Source organism: Ammospiza nelsoni, chromosome 12 (assembly GCF_027579445.1).
Source record: "Ammospiza nelsoni isolate bAmmNel1 chromosome 12, bAmmNel1.pri, whole genome shotgun sequence".
Taxonomy (NCBI): domain Eukaryota; kingdom Metazoa; phylum Chordata; class Aves; order Passeriformes; family Passerellidae; genus Ammospiza; species Ammospiza nelsoni.
In genome coordinates this window covers 7381999-7400741 of record NC_080644.1, presented here as the reverse complement: position 1 = coordinate 7400741, position 18743 = coordinate 7381999, and the positions used below count along the sequence as shown (strand labels likewise).

General features: G+C 57.0%; 2 protein-coding genes across 5 annotated transcripts; one reads left to right on the top strand and one right to left on the bottom strand.

The window, feature by feature from the left end:
* The first annotated feature begins 201 nt into the window (after positions 1-201).
* BCL2L1 (BCL2 like 1) lies at positions 202-18512 on the top strand. 4 transcript variants are annotated; one of them, XM_059480550.1, is made up of 3 exons: positions 202-347; positions 1298-1963; positions 16779-18512. In XM_059480550.1, the coding sequence occupies exons 2-3, from the start codon at positions 1409-1411 to the stop codon at positions 16914-16916; spliced, it is 693 nt and encodes a 230-aa protein (XP_059336533.1). In that variant the 5' UTR covers positions 202-347; positions 1298-1408; the 3' UTR covers positions 16917-18512. The 4 variants fall into 4 exon arrangements, with proteins under 4 accessions (XP_059336533.1, XP_059336532.1, XP_059336530.1 ...); XM_059480549.1 differs by lacking the exon at positions 202-347 and adding an exon at positions 590-756; XM_059480547.1 differs by lacking the exon at positions 202-347 and adding an exon at positions 832-1074.
* Positions 388-1260, bottom strand: LOC132078796 (basic proline-rich protein-like). The gene is made up of 4 exons (XM_059481125.1): positions 1104-1260; positions 842-1051; positions 705-797; positions 388-572 (listed from the first exon to the last, which is right to left on the bottom strand). The coding sequence occupies exons 1-4, from the start codon at positions 1258-1260 to the stop codon at positions 388-390; spliced, it is 645 nt and encodes a 214-aa protein (XP_059337108.1).
* Positions 18513-18743: the final 231 nt, after the last annotated feature.

Genomic DNA, 18743 nt, shown 5'->3' with positions numbered 1-18743 from the left:
GACCCCGCCATGGCCGGCAGGGGGCGCCAGAGCTCCGCCCTCCTCCCGGCACCTTCGCGCCTGCGCAGCGGCCCATTCGGCTCGGCGCGTGCGCTCCGTACCCCCGCGCAGTCCGACCGACGCTCCTCGCCCAGCCTCGAGGCGCCGTGCGCATGCGCGCCGCCCCCTTGCTGCCCCCTCCCACTCTACCGCACCCCCCCGGCCGCTCGGCGGGCGATGTGGAAGGAATCCCGGGACTGCTGAGCGGGCCGAGGCCCGGCGGGGCTCCCGGCGACCTCCGGCCTCGCTGCCAGCTGGGCCCGCGCGGCAGAGCCGGGAAGGACGCCGACCCTCAGTCAGGCGCTGAGGTGAGGGGCGGGGTAGGGTAAACCTTGAGTGACGCGCGGCTCAGCCAAAGGGAGAAACCGGAGCCGGGCCCCGCCCCTCCTGGTCGCTGATTGGCTGGCGTGTCGGCTGCGCGGGCGCCGTGTCGGCCCTCGTGCGCGGCCCCGCCCCCCAGGTACGGCGACCGGTGGGGCCGTCCGGGGACCTGGGGGGGGCGATCCGGTGCCGGGGGGGGCGGGTTCGGGGCTCTGGGGGAGGCGGTCCGGTGATTGGAGGGAGGCAGTCCGGTGGCCGGGAGGACCGGCTATCCCCTGCAGTGCTCCCGCCTGCCGCTGCCCGGCGTGTCACCGTCCTGGCCGCAGCGGCAGCGCGCCGCTAACCGTGACTGGAATCGCTGCCGTAAGGACGCCGGGCCGTGCGGCGGCTCCCGCGGTGAGGAGCGCTCGCCGGTTTCAGCGGTTTATCCTCTCCTCCTGCGGGGAGTGAGGAGCTTCGGGGCGGCGGGGGCTGCGGTTACCGGCAAACCGGGCCGCCGTGGGGCTGCCGTGATCCCTCGGTAGCGCTGCCCGCCCGCTGCCGCCGCAGCCGTTGGGTAACGCCGGCGGAGGGGGCGGAGGCGCCGGGCCCTTTAACGGGCGGGGCGAGGCGGGGGCGGTGCTGTCGCGTTCCGGGCCGACCCGAAGCTCCAGCAGAGCAAGAACCGCCTCCGCCCCGGCCCGCAGCCGGCCTGCCAGGCGCAACCCGCAGCCGGTGAGATCTGGGGTCTGCTCGGAACGAGCCTGGGGCTCCCCGGGGCTCGGGGCTGCTTGCCGGGGGAGGGGGTGTTGTGGCTTCAATCTGGTGGCCCTGAGCCTCGGCGTAGAGCTGCGGGGTGATCTCAGTATAACGATAAGCTATCGGTGGTAATGGCGCGGGTGCATCTAAGAGCTGTGGCATTAACCGTTTCGGTGCCTGTCTCCTTCTCTGTGCTAAGGTCAGATGCTTCCATCGGTCGCGAGGAAGAGGAGCAGGGTCGGGACCTGCTAAGTGCTGATCTGCTTGTGCTCCGGACCATGGACTCATTGAGGGCGTCCCAGGTGTGAAAATGTACAGCAGTAACCGGGAGTTAGTGATTGACTTTGTTTCCTACAAGCTCTCACAGAAAGGATACAGCTGGAGTCAGCTGGAGGAGGAGGATGAGAACAGGACTGACTTTGCAGGGGAGGAGGACGAGATGGACGGGGTCCTCAACGGGAGCCCCTCCTGGCACGCAGCCACCAGCCACATAGTGAACGGAGCCACCGTGCACCAGAGCAGCCTCGAAGTGCGCGAGATCCGTCGAGCGGCCGACGTGAGGCAGGCGCTGAGAGAGGCGGGGGATGAGTTCGAGCTGAGGTACCGGCGGGCGTTCAGCGACCTCACCTCCCAGCTCCACATCACCCCCAGCACGGCGTATCAGAGCTTTGAGCAGGTAGTGAACGAACTGTTCCGCGATGGAGTGAACTGGGGCCGCATCGTGGCTTTCTTCTCCTTCGGAGGAGCCCTGTGCGTGGAGAGCGTTGTTAAGGAGATGAGGGTATTGGTGAAACGCATCGTGTCTTGGATGACCACGTACTTGACCGACCACTTAGACCCCTGGATCCAGGAGAATGGCGGATGGGTAAGAACACCTTTGTGTGCTGGGGGTGGCTGCCCGTGCCCTCCCTCGCTCCAGGCTGGCAGTGGGGCTGGTCAAACCGGCAGCTCCCTGCAATGTTTGTGCTAGAGCTTGTCCTACCCCTTGCAGGGAGGATAAAGGGTGTGTGGTCTTGCCTTCTGTGCTCTAAACACTCTCCCAAGAGGGTCAGCCCACCGCGCTTTTTCTCCATCCCTGCTTTTTCTCCTCCCTGGATGTTATGTAAAAGACCTGTTTTTCCAAGAGCCTTTGGAAATCTAATGTCATCCAAGCTTGTTCTTCAAGGAGAGCCCTGGCTCTGGGGTATATTCCCAGTGTCATTAATAGCAGGCAGTGGAGCTTCCTCCTCTCTGAAGCAGTGTTGTGGTGGGCTGGCTGGTGGTTGGCAGAGGTAGCAGCTACTTCTTCATTCTGGAAACAGCTTTTGCCTTGTTCATGGTGAAGTGAATCCCACAGCAGATCTCGGTGGGTGGGTGGGCTTCTGGGACTCTCTGAGCTGGTGTGGTGGGAGCCAGGGCCGAGGTGGAGGCAACCTCTGTGCTGGGGAGCTGCTAAGCCTGCAGCTGCTTTTCCCTTGGCAGGGAGCAGTGCTCCCAGCTGCCCCAGCAGCAAACCCTGGGAGCTCTCAGTGGTGAGGTATTAACATGAATAAGCATTTCTTCAGGAAGCATTCTTGAAATGCCGGGTCCGGCTGTGCGGTGCAGCCTGGGACTGCCGGCGGGAGGTATATGACCTACAGATGTCTGAGTTTTCATTTGGCTTCTGCATCTTAGTGATTCCCTGCTGCTGTAACCTTTACCGGTTCCCACTGGAAAGAGTTCATGCTGTCAGGCATTGGCATCTGAACAGTGGGGAATTGCCTCCTTGCTGGGAGCTGGGGCCTCTCAGCCCCCTTCAGCTCGCAATCCATTGGCAGAGCCCAGCATTTCGGGAAGGGGACAGGAGCCTTTGAGCCCAACGTTGTGCTCTGCACTCTCCTTGCAGAGAAGAGGTTCTCCCCAGCTCCCCGTGCCTGGCCAGCAGTGCTGGGGACCCCGGAGAAGAAGGAGAGCTGGTGTACCCAGGGAGAGGGAGCTGGTTCAGGAAGGGTGAAAAAATTCCAGGAATGTGACTGCCCTGGGGCACTGCCTGGGTGGGGCTGCTCAGGCAAGGAGAGGAGCTTGGTTTCGATTAATGGCCTGGGATCTGCTGGCCATTTCATCTGGCTGTATGTGGCCCATTAGCTCTCTCATCCTGCAGATAACCCTGGCCAAATACAGAGTTCCTTCCCCCTCCCTCTGCTTTTGGCTTTTAGACCACAGATTAGTTTTGGAATTAAGTGATCAAACTGGGGTTTCCAAGCTAGTGTGGCTGTTGCTGTTAGTGACGGATTGGGCTGTATCCTGGAGACCTAGGCGATAATGCAATCTGATTTTTTGTAAATGAACTCTCTGGGGGATTTAGATTAAATCACTGGTGGAAAATCACTGGTCCCTGCTTGTGGGGAATCAAACACCTCCTCCCTCTGTTCCCCACCCCCAACCCACACGATTCAGACTCTTCAATTTTTTTGTGTCTGTCTCTAAATTAATTGTTTGGAACAAATATTTGTTCAACAGATTGCGGAAGGGTCAGGACTCCTCTCTATCTGACCTGCCCACCAGCTCTCTCTTTGAAAAATGCCGTTTCCCACTCAGGGGACTGCCTTGCTCTCTTGTTCTAACCTTGAACCGGGCTTTTAACTTCCCTGCCCAGGCTGTGCCGCTGCCTGGGCTAAGCTGGGAGCTGAATGGAAGCCAGGCAGGGTGGTGAAGGCCGGAGTGTGGGGAGTCCACACCACCAACCACCAAAAACCAGCACTGGGCAGTGTTGCTGCTGCCAGCCTGTTGCAAACCCTGAGTGCTCATTTGACATCTTGGCTGTAGCTTTCTTCCACTCTGAGCTTTCATCATGTTCCTTCCTGTAGGAAGCCATGCCACTCCACACCAAGGGACAGAGGCCATAAGAGCTCCTGAGTGCGCTTTGCTTTCCTTCGCTCTCGCCATTCCAGCTGCAGGGAGAAAGCCACTGGCCCTCTGCCAGCTCTCCCTGCAAGAGGAGTGCCACCCTGCCCTGGCTGTGATGGAGCCATCCCTCTCCTGCTGCCCTGTTTGCACAGGGAGTCTGTTTGGTGCACTGGAGCTGTTAGAGCCTGTCCCATTCAAACAAAGCACTCCCGAGAGGTGCAGCAGGCAGGTCCTGGTGAGAGAGATGCAAGTTCTGGCAGGCCTGCTTGGCAGGGCCCAGGTGGTTTGTGTTTTGGAGCACTGCAGCACTTCTCTTCCTGGAAAGCCCCTCTAAAAGAGGGAAGGAGCATGGCTCCATAGCAAGTGCTGCACAGCCCAGTTGTGTGGGAAGCTCTGTTTCATTCCCCACCAGTGGAACAAAGGCAGCATAGGAGGGCCATGGGGTGCAGGTGCCTTTGGAGGCTGCTGTGTGCTGGGCTCCAGCAGTTCTCTTGAGAAATCAAGTTTTGAGGCAAGGGGAAATAGTAAATCTTGCTCCATAACATTAACATAGAAGTGTTTTGTCACATTTACTGGCTCTGCCTTGGTTTGCCCTCTGCTCTGCAATCTGGCACTGGGAAAACAAACAAACAAGAGCAACCCAAGGGGAACATTTAATAACCAGCCAGAAGAGAGCTGCTGCCTTGGCAAGCCATCAGATCCAAAAAGGAGGCTTTCCTGGGCCAGTTGCTTTGACCAGGACCAGGTCCCACTAGCTGTGAAGTTGAAATGGTGGTGCCAGCAGGGATTGGGAATTGTGGAGAGAGAAATCTGGTGAGTGGGAGGGAAGGAGGGGGAAGCACAGGGTGAACAGGAGAGAGCCTGGCAGGCAGAGATGTACTGACCGTGCCTAATCTGTTTGAGAAAGGAAAGTGAGCAGTAGTTCCTTCCTGGCTGTGACCCTCCAGTGCATGACAGCTTTCCCTTCAAGGCTAAATCCACATTCAGAGTAGGATTTAAAGATGGTTTTCTGGATGAGCTTGGAGTTAGATCTGTGGATATAGAGTCAAGAGTTTTGTGGGGCGTATGGTGGGGACCCACATGAAGGGGCTGCATCAGGCTAGACCTGAAAGCAAATAGCATCTTTAGCACCAGTCTGTGATACATGAATCCCAACAAACTGTGCTAGGCTGATGGAGAATTAACTACTTCCTGCAATGGCTCAGTGTTTCCTGGGCTCTCAGTTGACCCTGACCACACAGGACTTGGTGTGCTGGGACATGTGTTGTGTCACCCTGCAGAGGACTAAAAGCTTGTGATTTTCTTTGGGGAAAACCCTTTGAACGTGTCAATATAGCAAGCTCATTTTTATCTTTTCAATTTTTTTTTTCTGAATGATAGGAAATGACTCAGCCTGGGTCATATGACAGCTCACAGCTGGGATTTCATCCTGTGCTGGCTCCAGGCTCCTCGATGGTTTCAGGTTGAGAGTTAGACTTTGATTCTCAGCTCTTTGAAAGTGCTTTTTGGCCTTGTGTCCCAGGTATGCTGCACAAGCTGTCCCTGCCACTACCACATTTCCTGGGAGTGTGGTTTGCCGGAGTTCTGCCCTTCTGAGTGTTACAGGTTGGGTTCTGGGGATGCCCCAGCACTTCTAATCCTGTTTGAGATCACAGCCATTTGTTCCATGTGGTGGTCAACGTGCAGCAGAACTGACTCACTGGAAATTACTGAGCTTAGGCAAGGCCACACTTTGCTGTCTTGAAGATTAATCCTATGGCTTCATTTCAGGCTGAGAGAATTGGGGTTGTTCAGCCTGGAGAAGAGAGGGCTCCTTGCCAGTGCCCAAAGAGGCTCCAGCAGAGGTGGAGGGGGACTTTGGACAAGGGCATGGAGTGGCAGGACAAGGGGGAATTCCTCCCCACTGACAGAGGGCAGAGTTAGATTGGATATTAGGAGGGTTCTTTGCCCTGTGAGGTTTATGAGACACTGGCACAGGTTGCCCAGAGAAGCCGTGGCTGCCCCATCCCTCGAAGTGTTCACAGTCAGGTTGGATGGGGCTTTGAGCAGCCTGGTCTGTGGTGCTCAGCTGTGCTGTTGCTTTGCACTTTGTCCTCAGTAATTATTTTACAGCCTTGATCCCTTGCAGCTGAGACGATGGCCCCATTGTCATCACCTGCATGGGGTGAAAAAAGTGCTGTCCTCCTGCCAGTGGGGTTCCCCATGTCCCTTCACTGTCCTGGGTGTTCCTCCCTGGCTGTGGGAGGTGCCAGCAGTGTTCTGACTCAGGCTGTCCTGCCTGGAGCAGCCAGCCCAGGTAGCTGTATCCTCACTGACAGCTGGAGATCGGGCTCAGTGTGCAGATCCCTGGCAGCTCCTCACCCAGCCTTCGACCTGGGAGGCTTTTCTGCAGTGCTCTCCAGGAAATGCCATTGGAATGACTTCCACTGCAGCTTCCTGCCCGGCCCACAGCAGCATTCCTGCCGCTAGACCAAGAGCAGTGCAGAGGCTGATTCCAGAGCTTTGCTCTTTACCCCCTTTCCTCGTTCTCCTTCTTTGGGGCCCTGCCTGTTTTCCTTGCTGCCTCTCGGTGTGTGGTGCAGTTTGATTACGTTCCTTAGATCTGTGATTACAGCAGGCGCCTGGAAAGCCAAACTCCTGCCCGTGGCTGGCCGTGCCTCAGAGCAGCCCACTTAACCCCGGGGTCTTTGAGCGAAAGGGATAGCATTTCCTTCACTCCCAGGGGAGCCACTGGCAACTCTGATTCCTAAAGCACTCCGAGGCTCTTTAATCCGAAGAGCTGAGTGTCATTTAAAAAAAGACCTGTGAAATAATTAACAAACTGTTTCTTGCTGCTCTGTGTTCACAGCTGCTCTCAGTAATGCCATTCCGCCTGCTCATCCTGCTCCTCTCTGACGCTGGAGCCGTGTCCCTGGAGTGCTGCCCAGGGTCTCTCTCTGCTTCAGCAGCAGTGGGGTGTCCCAGCACAGCAGAAAGGGTGGGTGGGAGCTCTCTTTTCCAAGTGGAAGCTGCAGCTTTCTGTGTGTGTCTGGGCTGCTGTGCCTGATTTCCATGGAGCTCTGGTGTGGTTTGTGTACATGGTTTCCCCCCGGGAGCAGCAACACGCCTGCAGCACACACTGGGTGCAGCTGAATGGTGATGTGGTGCTCTGAGACCTTTGCTGAAGCTGAGAAGGTTTGGTTTCCTTTGGTTCTTACCAGGCTGATGGCTGTAAGCACAGTCCCATCCTGACATTACAAGGAGTATTTCTCTAGCAGCTCTTTCCCCACTAGCTGGAAAGCCAGAGTATTCCCAGGAGGAGCTGGGGGAAGGTAAGGGATGGATATCAGTTGTAGAAGTGTTGCAGACCTGCTGAACCAAGAGGCGAGGGATTAATGGTGGCTTCTGCTGTGGGAGCAGAAGGGGACTGGGGGCAGCTGCTCTGTCCCCTCTGGGGACCCCAGAGCAGCCAGGATGTTGACCTACCTGCTGATTCAGAGAGAAGGTATTCACCGAGGGTGGCTCTGCCTTGCCGTGGCAGGAGAGCAGCCACTCTCCTCCACCCTCTGCTCTCCTGCTCCACCCTCCCACAAGGGAGGGATGTTGCCCTTAAACACTATTGTTCTGAGCCACTAAAGATTAACGCACAGAGTGGAGACATGAAAGGGAAGCAGAGTCCCTCGGTGCCAGGGCATTCCTTGCTTTATTGCCCTGACCTTGGACAGGGAAATTTCATCCTCCCTGCTCCTCACCTGGAAGGATGTGCGGGATGAGTTCTTGGTGCGAGATCTCTTTGAAGTCCCGCTCCTATTCATTCCTGAGATGCCAAGAGCTCAAGTTAAGGAACATGCATTCCAGAGGCGTGGGAGAGCTTCTCCCACAGCGCAGCCATGGAGGGGGGCAGCGGGGCAGGCTCAGGGCACGGCTGGCACCCATCCTGGTCAGGTGGGGAGGAGGGTTACTCTGCCACAGCACAACAGCCCAGCGGAACGAGGGTACTGAGGGCTGAGCCGTTAGCAGATGGCTCCAGCTGGGCTCACCGGAGAGCAGGTGTGGGTTTCGGGAGCAGCCTTTTAAGAGAGATGTCAGTTTTGAACCCGGGAGGCTCAAGGGGCTGAGCCGTGGCTGCCACAACTCGCATGCTGGGGAGCTGTGACCTAGTTGTGCTGTAGAAATGCTCGGTTTATTTTTTTATTTTTAGGTATTTTGCTTATTTTATCCTCATGTTTAATTTAGTTAGCAAAAAAAAAAAAGAATCTGAGGGCTGAGCAGTGCTGGGAAGGACTGCCTGCAGGCGAGAACGCCCGCTGCAGCTCCGTGCATCCCTCCAGCCGCCCGTGCCTTGTCTCGGACACGTGCTCACGTGTACCAGCCCAGTGCTGTCTCTCAGGATCTCTTTAATGGGAAACCCAGTGCACTCAGCGCTGCTGCCTGCCTCCGGGGTAGCAAGGGAGGGAGGGAGGAGCGGGATTCGGAGCGTTAACCAGAGAGGCTCCCGTGGCCACAGGGACTGTTTGAGTGTTGTGCTGTAACTGGTCTGCCTTCCCTCTGCTGCTGGGAGCAGGAAGCTGGGGGAGTTTGGTGTTTCAGGGGGCTTTGGGCTGGTTACTTTTTCGACTGCTGCTTGCTTCTACACTGGCACAGCAGGCCTAGGGAAGGGTAATGGGCTGTATCTGCAAAGAGGGAAGTTTCAGGGGGTTGTGCGATTCCCTTGGGGAAAGCTGTTTGAATTTATTGCATTATCCTCCTTCCTGCTCAAGCTTGTGTTTCAGCTGTGTCTGCAGACGTAGCTGCTGATTTAAGTAGATCCAATTAGTAGCTAGCTCCTGGCATCAGTATCCTGCTTGGGGAGATGAGCCCTGGAGATGAGGAGCCTCCGGTGGGAGCAGAGCTGGGCTCAGCCTTTCAGCCCCTGTTCCTGATCTAGGATGGACCCAGAGTTCCCCAGCTCACAACCCTGCACCTGAGCTCAGAGGGAAACCGAGGCAGGTGCCTTTGCCTGGCCAAGAACAAAGAGCAGGCAGGTTCTCCCTGCCTGTACTGCTGCCAGGCAGGTGCTCTTAAGAGTGAAATCAAATACTCCAAAACGTGGCAAGCTGGCAGCAGGCAGGGCTTGGAGCAGGAGCTAGAGCTGTTCACAGCGGGACTGTGCAAGGGGCCTGTGGGCAGAGCCATGCAGTGCCCTGGTTCCTGGGGTGGGATTCTAAAGGGAGCTGCTGGAGCTGGCTGCCTCCTGAAGGAGCGTGGAAGGGTTTTCTATGCTGGAGGATGAAGGGCTGTTGGTGAAGCTCAGAGAAGAGGTCTAGTCTGGCATGGAGCTGGTTTAGTTTGAATGCACCTAGTGCCATGATCAGGTGGAGCAGGAAATGTCTGCATTGCTTCTCTGAACAGTACCAGTGCCATTTGCCCATGTCTCTGGTTTGTGCCACCATGGAAGCTGTGGAGGGCTGGGGACACTGCCTGTGTTGTGCAGGGAGCACGTCTGGTGGCAGTACGTGGCATTACTCTGTGTGTGTGACTTGTGGTGAGCTGGCTCAGGGTTTGGGCTGGGATGTGGGTGCTGGGTATGTGTGTGGCCCTGGGTAGTGCCTGGGTGACATATGACTTATATATGGAGAAAATAAGGTGTTGCTACCTGTAAATCAGCCATCATGGAGTGTTGCAAGTGCCTTCATTCTATACTCATATGGCTCACCAGTGTATTAAACTTGCTGGAGAGCTAATGTCTTTTAATAGAGCAACTGACCTCATTTAGAAGCTTCCAGTGCACCAGCCAGTGATTATTTCATGCAACAACATGCATGGAGGAGCCCAGGGCAGAGCACAAAGTCTCCTTCTCATGCTGCACTGCTCTCTCTCGCGTTTGCTGCATCAGCTGCCTACTGTGCTTCCTGCCCTCAAGTCAGCAAGGATTTTGCTAAAAGGGACTTTGTGGCTTGAATAATTTCAGATTTCATGGAACTAACAGGAAGTGAAAACAGAATGAGCACATCTTCCTCCTCTTCCTGCACCTCCACCCTTTCCCCTTTTTCATTCAAGTGGCATGTAAGAATTACAGCAGCCTCGTGAGGTGCTGGGGCTGAAGTGGGAAGTGGTGAAGCTTGGCTGTCGCTCCTCCAGGATGCTGGTGGACGAGTGGCTGAGGCAGGAGAATCAGGCAGCTCCCCCCCAGGATCTGTCTCCTCTGGGGACCGTCCCTGCACCCAGCTGGCTCCCTTGAGCCCTGGTAACACCATCGTTCCCTGTGGGGTGGCTTTGGTGAGGCTCTCGGTGCGGGTGAGGGCCAGAAAGAGCTGTCAGCATCGCCCACTCACCCCCTGGCAGAGGGAACGTGGCTCGGCAGCCGGGCACACGTGAGCATGGCTCGTCTCCCCGGCACAGGTTTCCCCACGGTTACACAAGGGCACGATTGCACAGGAGCTCTGACGTCCAGGAAGAGCAGTGACAAGGTGAAAATTGAGCTCTGTTCCCTGGGTGCCAGTGGCCCTGCTGAGGTGGTGCTGTCCCTCTGCTCCGTGGCAGATAACCAGGACATGAGAGCAGGAGCCCTCCCTGCCCCCCGAGCGTGCCCCTCGCACAAAGGCTGCTCTGCTGCGGGGCTCAGACACCATCTGTCCGGTGGGGACAAGCATCAGAGAGACCGTCTTTCCTCGGACTATTCCACTTAATGCCCTTTGGAAAACAATCCCATTCCCAGCAGGTGCTAATCTCTTGAGTGGATCCGGCTCAGCCAATGTGTTCTTCGCTGTGCCTTTGTAGCAGAGCCGTGTCTCCTGCCATCCCTGCCTGCCCTCCCAGAGCAGCCCGGTGCTGGGCAGGGCTGTGGCACCTTCGGGAGCCCTCAGCCTGGTTAGCTCTGGGAGGAACACTGATGAAAGATGGATGCAAATGGATTAGTCATTCACATCGTCTCCGGCTTCAATACACATGAATGTTTCAGCAGATTTCTGGAACGGAGAGCGCAATTCCCTGCTCTCCATCTCGTGCTGTGCACAGCAGTCTCCCGGGGCAGGGACGGGGGTTACAGCTGTCACCGTAGCCTCTTTCATGTATTTGGAAAACGCTGAAATTGTGCTGAATGGTGTGGGGTTATTGCAGGTTCCCTGGAGCCGGTGATGAAACCAGTTTGACAGAAGGTTGCCGAGGCAAGGATTAGGGCTGGAATGTGCTAGTGAGGGTTTGTTTCTGGTTAGAAAAGAGCTGGCTCTGGCCTGGGCTAGGCTGGAGCCCTGCAGGTCTGTTGGGCTTTGGCCCAAGGGACAGCTTCCCTGCTGGACCCCCAAGCTACGGTCCCACAGCAAAGCCCGAGTGAGGAGAGAAAGAAGAGGGGGTGTTCTTATTTAATTGCCTCTTTTGAATTTATGCCTGCCTCCTTCCCAGTCTCAGGTTTCAATGAATGCCCTGGAATTTGGGGAGGGCCAGCACCCCAGGATCCTCAACACCCCAGCACCAGCTCCAAGGGCAGGAAAGGCAGGAGGGGCAGTGGGTGGGTGGCATTCCCTGCCATTGTCATGGAGATCAGCAGCTGCTTCCCTGGAGGTCACCATTTGCATAACAGTTAGAGCTGAGTCTCTGGAGTATTTGCACCTGCAGCTGCTGTCCCCAGAGCCCCTTCCTCTCTCTGTGTCCCAGAGCCCCTTCCCCACCCCATTCTGAGCCTGCTTGGGGTTGCTGGTGGGGACCAGTGGGGTGAAGCTGCAGATCTTCTTTACCCATAGAAGGGGGACTGGAATTAGGTGATCTTTAAGGTCCTCTCTAACCATTCCAGGATCTATAGGGAATTGTGTGTTTCTATGGGGAAGGTCAGACCTGCCTTGGATGGCAGGATCCCTTGCTATGCTCCTGAGTCAGGTGCTCACTTTGACCTCCACTGCCCAGCACTGCAGGCAGTCCTGTGACCTCTGCAGTCACACTCTGTCCCTGCTGCCCTCCTTTCAGGGCTGGGAGTGCTGGGGGCCACATGTGGATACAGCATCAGGGGGAGCATGGCAGAGGGAGAACCTCTAGGATGTCTCTTCCATTCATATCACAAAGGGACCCACAGAGCTGTGTTTACAGGATCCCAGTGGCAGCCTTTGGGAATACTTATGTTTTCTTTTATTCTTAAAGCTCTCAGCTGCCTTTTCTCCCCTGTGCTTCACCTCCAGGTTCACATATGCCAGCCCCATGTGGTGAGCTGGCAGCCCAAAGGGGCTCTGGGAGCAGGTTGCTGTCGATGCAGGGCTTTGTTGTGGTCTGTGCTGAGCTGCTGCCTTTCTTTTTCCCTCCTTGTCTTGCTGCTCAGCACAAAACTGTTCCCAGCATCTCATTAACAAATGTCTGGTCATCCAGATGACTCTGCTCCCGGCCGGTGGTTGCTGTTAGACCTCTGAGCAGGAACACAGCTGTACTTTTGGTGAAGGTAAAACAGAAACAGCCTTGTTTTCAAGGGAAACATTGCCTCGTGATGAGAATGCCTGGGTTGGGAGTCAGATGCTGTGGCTCATGCTGCTGGCTCGCACACAGCTCTGGGAAAGGCACTTAACCTCCCCATAGCTCTGTTGATCCATCTGGGAGCAATGCTGACTTGTCCCATGGGGGCGTTCTGGGGAACCAGATCATTTTTGCTAAAACGCATCAGGGTCCTTGGGTTGGAAAGGCTGCTGTGCATGCTGAGGTGGGTGCTGGGGGTGTCTCACTGGGCTGGCTGGGTGTTGGAGCCCTGGGGAAGCTCCAAAGCTCCTGCTGGAGTCCAAGTCTCCATGTCAAAGTTGGACCAAGTTCACCTGCATACTCTCAGTAGAGCCTGGATCGTCTCTGCTGATTTTCAGAGCTTTGTCCTGGTATCTCAGTGACCTCCATACTCCTCACCCCTTGTGCAGGGCAAGCTTTGAGCCCCAAACTGCCAGAGCCCTCCCCTCTCTGCTCTCCTGCCTCACCAGAGGCCAGATGGGAGTTTATTGCCCACATCTGCTTCCTTCACCTGCCTTCATGGCTCAGTGTCACCGAATCCTCTTTCCCCAAGTGCTGGGGCTTATCTTGAAAGAGGAACCTGCTCTGCTCTGCTCGCCCTGAATGGGATCCAGCAACTGTTCCCCCTCCTGCACGGGCAGCCCTGTGAATGAAACCAACCAAACAATGAGAGCCTCAAATTTTGGTGTTCTCCTTCCCAGGCTAGGATGTGAGTAGTGTCTCAGTCAGAAGTCATGCTTCTTTGGGCTGCTCTCCCACTAGAGACAGAGTACTTCAGGTCAGACCTGCTCCTCTTGCCTTTTTGCCGCAGGGTTGTGTGTGGGCACTGGGCAGTGTTTAAATGGTTGCTGCATCCCCCACAGTGCTGGGTTGCAGTTTGGGGCTCTGTGAGTGTCCAGAGAACTTTTGGCACTGCGGAACCTCCCTGCCCCAGCTCTGGGGGGTGGTGGAGCCTGACTCTCCAGGTTCTCTGCCTCCTGCAAGCAGCATGTGCAGCAGGAGGGAAGCATGCCCTGCCCCAGCTCCTCCAGCAAGAAAATGAGCATTCCTTCTCCAGTTCTGGAGAGGAGAGACAAAGGCAGGGGATTGCCTCTTGCACAGGAATAAGATCTCTGCTTACTCATTGCCTGCTCTGGAGCATCCTCCTCTGGGCCGTGTCAGTGACCCGGGGTGGGAAGGGGATGTGACGCCATTCTGATGGAACAGCCTGTGCTCTCGGCTGGAACAGGCCCACAGAGTGGGACACTGACGTGCTGTTGCTACCACAGTCCTTGTGATCAGCTCAGGAATTCCAAATATTTCCTCTCAGATAAAGGTGACTGGGGGAGGCCAGAAATATCTGGACGTGTCCGGGCAAGCCTGAGATCCAAACACCAGGCCAGAGAGGTCGGGCTCAGTCCTGGCAGTGCTGGGCTTCAGGTGCAGAGGGGCCGGGATGGTGTGGGAACAGAGCAAGCTGCCTTTCCCTAACCTTCAACCCAGCCCCAGCATGGGCAGGGAGGACGTTCTCTGCCTGTTTTCCCACTCCCTCTGGTCTGGGATCTGGTTCCCAGGGGACACGTCTGGGATCAAAGTTGTGCAGAGGCTGAGCTATCCCAGCTCCTAGGGTAGTTTCCCTGGGGAAGGGCAAGGCACTGTCCTCGGGTCCCCTGCAGCCCCCAGCTGTGGCTCCAGCAGCTGCTGCTCCCTTCCCAAGGGTAGCAGAGGGGCTCAGGTCCCTCCCTGCCTGTGCTGGGCTCTGGCTGCGCTGCTCTCCGCCTGTAGCGCCCGATAGCTCCGCGCTCACTCTGCGCCATTTATCTCTCCTTCAGCAAACACTTCCTTTTCTTGGAAGCAAGGGCTTCTTGGAACTGCCTTTCCCCAAAGGCACCACATGCCATGGAAAAAGCAGCGTGGAGAGGCGGCTGCCAGCCCTCCTTGGCTCCCTGCCCTGCGGGATGGGCCTCTCCTGGTGCCTGCCCCACGGAGAGGCTGGGTGGATGTGTGGCCCTGTCCAGCCCTGCAGCCTTGCTGGGCACAGTGGGGACATCCCTGCTGTGGAGATGTGTGGGACTCTCAGTGGGGCAGGTCCCAATGAATCCCCAAAGGAAATCAGATCTGGGGGATGCAGGCACCTTCCTCCAGCTGAGCATTCTGCAGCCTCAGGTGCTGTGAGCTGGGATGTGTGTCCAAGGGAAGGACCATCCCTGGAGCAAGGGCCCTGGCACTGAGAGGTCAAAACATATGCTGACTTGGAAGGGACCCACAAGGATCATCAAGTCCAACTCCTGGCCCTGCACAGGACAGCCCAGCAATCCCACCATGTGCCTGAGAGTGTGGTCCAAACACTCCTTGAACTCTGGTTCAGGCTTAGTGCCATCACCACTGCCCTGGGGAGCCAGTTCCAATGCCCAGCCAGCCTCCTGGTGAAGAATCTTTTTCTAATATCCAGCCTAAATCTCCCCAGACACAAATGTTGTAGGGGTGGTGTTTTTTGGACAGGTGCTTTCTGCCCCAGTTCCCTGTGCCCCCCATCCCTGCCAGCCTGCTCTCAGTTTGCTGCCACTGCCATGCCCTGTCACAGCTCCATACTCATCACCACCTATCAGCATAAGGATTTCCTGTACCAGAATTTAAAATATCTCCTTTTTGGGTTTGGGCTCTGCTCCTGTCCCTCTCCTGCAGCACATCACTCGCTGTCTCTGGGTGAGTGGACTGGCAGCAGGCAGCAGCCCTCACCTTCCTCCCTGGACAGCATCTGCCTGTGAGCTCCATGCTGCCCATTCCTGCAGGGCCAGGACACAGTACAACACCTCCATAGATCCTCTGCTAGCTGACAGGCATGGTGGGAAGTGAGCTGCATTCTGCCACTTTGTGTGGGTGGGGGAGTCATGGGGATGACTGTCATACCCCTCAAGGGGACTCTTAAGTGAGGTGGCAACAGTGACATGCTCCAGGGTGACTTGGCAAAGTCCCTGTGTCCCAACACTCTGCATTTGGGTTTGTGAGTACCTCCTCATGGTCATGGGGTGTGGAAGGCAGCTGTGGGAGGTGTCTGGTGGGACATGGAGAAGAGCTTTGGTGGCAGAGGCAGGTGCTGAGGTGCACAGCTTATCAAGGACCCGATCCCCTGGCCTGAGGATCCCTGTGGCCATAAAGAGGGACACAGCCCAGCTCCCTGGGAGTAAGCATGCAGGTCTGCTGCACACCCTGCTTTGAAAAACTGTCTGAGCTTGCTCTTAGGTATGTGGCAAGTGAGGAGATACCCTGCAAGCTGTGACCATCCTGGGGCTGTTTGGTGGGAGCCAGGAGAATTGGCACCATGTTCCATGGAAGAGAGGCACATGGATGCCAGCCATGACCTGGGCACCAAACCCCCACAGCCCTCGGGCACAGGCTGTGGGCAGGTGTGGGAGGCAGAGCTGGCAGAGCAGGCAGCCAGGAGTGCTCCCCCTGCCTGTGCAGCGGCTGTGGCGAGGCGTGACAGCGTCAGCAGGGCTTATCTCTGCTTTCCCAGAGCAGCTGGGTTACTGGAACTGCTCTCACTTACCAGGAACCCGGGCATCTTGCTGGAAGATGGGCTCAAGGTGCGACAGCATCGAGCCCCTGCTGACGCTGAGCTGCTGGTGATCCCTGAGCCTGGAGCTCACAGCTTCCTCTCCATCCAGCTCTGAGCCTCCTGCTCAGCCCTGATAAACCTGGGAGATCCTGGCCACGTGTTTCTCTGCTGCCTGCCCTGCCGTGTGCGGCTCAGGGACCCCAAGAGCCCTCCTTACCATGGGCTGAGGTCTTCCCAGCTCCTGCTGCTGCTGGAGGCAGCCGGCTCGGACGGGCCGGGCCGGAGTGACTGCATTCCTGGCCAAGCCTCGTGCTTGGCCTGCTCTCCTGAAGCCGTGGGAAGGCAGTAGCTTGGCGACCCAATGTCTACCTTCGCCACAGGGATTTGTGAAATCCAGCTCGTGTTGTGGAGTAACCTGCGAGGGCCAGGATGCGGCAGTGGGAGGTGGAAGGCTCCACTGTGGACACAAAATCACTGGGGGGATGCACGGTGTGGGCTTCCGCAGCCATGGGCACCAGCCCTGCTGCTGCTTGCACAGGCCTTGGCCAGGGAATGGAGCCCAGCGGGTTCCCACTGCAATGATTTCTATCACACTTGGATGCTAATTTTAGAGAGCCAAGGGCACGTGATGCATCCCCTGCCCTGCCCGCGTGGTGTTCTCCTCACAAATCCTTTCTGGCATCCTCTTCTCTCATGACTGTGCTTGTCCCCTTGCCCTGTGTGCATGATTCAGAGCGAGGAAGCACAAGGCATCTGTCATCTGCCCAGTCCCCACCACCGCTTTCCTGCCAGCCCTTCCCTCTGCTCCACTCACACCCCCGTGCTCACCACTCTCCTCTTTCCACAGGAGCGCTTTGTGGACCTCTATGGGAACGATGCTGCTGCCGAGATGAGGAAAGGCCAGGAGACCTTCAACAAATGGCTCCTGACGGGGGCGACAGTGGCTGGAGTGCTTCTGCTGGGATCCCTGCTGAGCCGCAAGTGAGCGGCCGCCGCCGAGCCTCCGTGGCCGGGACGGCTGCGCCTCCACCGCCACATCCACTACACTCCGCCCCCGAGCACCGGCACCGGGGCAGCCCCTCCATCCCGGCCGAGCACCCTGCTCCACGGAGTTCTCTCCCTCGTGCCGCCAGCTCCTTTTATTGTAGCCCGTCTTATTTACTGTTCCGTTGTGTTTTAAAAGGCGCTGAGGCCAATGCAGCACTTCAGCCACCAGCTCCCAGCGCTGGGGAGATCCAGGCAGCTGGCGGGGGGGCACAGGCTAGAAGGTGTCCCAGCCCTGCAGGGTTCTCCAAATAATTTGGAAGAGAATAAACAGACTTATTTTTGCATGTGTGAGTGCGTGCGTGTGTGTAGATGTGTCACTAATATAAAAGTTCCCCAGCCAGAGCAAGGGTCAGGCTCCGTGCCTCCGTCTCTGGCACACGCAGGCACCAGGGAGAGGCAGGAACTTCCCTGCAGCATCCCTATCCTGTCCTTGCTTCTCCAGTCAGAGCTCATCCCTGTGGCAGGGAGAGGAAGAGGAGGAGGCAGAGGCCAGAGGTGAGGGGCTCTGCCCTTGGTCAGAATTCCTTTCTCCCCGCATTTGCAGTTTCTGGGAGCTGCGGCCTGTCCCATGTGAGGATGGTGTGCCAGGCCCAGGGCTGTGCATGATTTGAAGGGTTCTTTGTCCTCTTCCTCCTCCTCCTCACTCCAAATGTAGATGGCTGTGGGACAGTGCTCATCCCTTCCCAGCCTGTTCCTCTGGGTTGGCAGAGGAAGGAGGCAGGAGAGGGGGAGAGTGCTTGTCCCTGGCATAAAGGGCTTTGCAGAGAGCTGGGGCTGTGGTGTCCAGGATCCTGAGCTGGCGATTGGAAGGGTCAGGGGAAGCACCTTCACAGGGGTGGCAAAGCCCAGGGAGCAGCTGATTCACGAGATGAGCAGGGAAGCAAGCCCAGGGGAGATGGAAGTGAGGGCTGGCACTGGCTGAGAGCCATCTCCACCTCTGGGGAGCCTCTTTGGGGACAAAGGAGCTGTTGGCCTCTCCACTGCTGTTCCCCGCGTTCCCAGTCCCGTAGTGCAGGCAGTGCCCATGCGTGGCTGTGATGGCTGCATGCAGTGACTGAGGTGTCTGCCTTCCCTCCCCCTCATTCCCACGCTGCTCCTGCTGCTGCTGGAGCAGGGAACCTCTGGCCTTTGAGCTGAAATTAGCTTCCACAATAAACGCCCCCATCCTTCGAAGCCCACCGCGGGCAGACACAGCTGTCCACAGCTTGTCCATGTACATACTGCCCGCGCTCTGCTGTACATATACAAGTAGTTTTTAATTCATTTGTGAATACTATTAATGCTATTTTTGTTATCTTGTCTGTCCGTATTTATGTGTGGGACCGTGCTCCCTGCAGAGGCCAAGCTGGGAGGGACGGAGGTGAGGGGAGGACCGGAGGTTCCAGAGGGGCTCACTTGGCCACTGAGCACGGCCTCGCGCTCCTCATGTCGGAGCCACTCTGGTCCCACGTGGGGAGCACGAGGATTAGCATTAGCCCATTGAACGCTTCGGTTTGCAGGTGGAGGTGAATCCACAAATAAATTTGTCATTCGAGCTGCTGCTGTTGCTGTGGTCTTTGCAGTCATTGGGAATTTGAGTGAGCCAAAGGAGTTGGCTTCAGTGGGATGGAGGGAGGGAGAGAGGGAGGGAGGGAGGGATGGATGGATGGGAATGAGGTCCTCTCTCTGCCCAAGGAAGGGTTGGGGTGCTCCAAGGGCAGTTTGCTGTGGTCCAGAGGGATGGTGGTGGGGTGGGGTGGCACTAAGGGGTGGTGGGGAGAGGAGA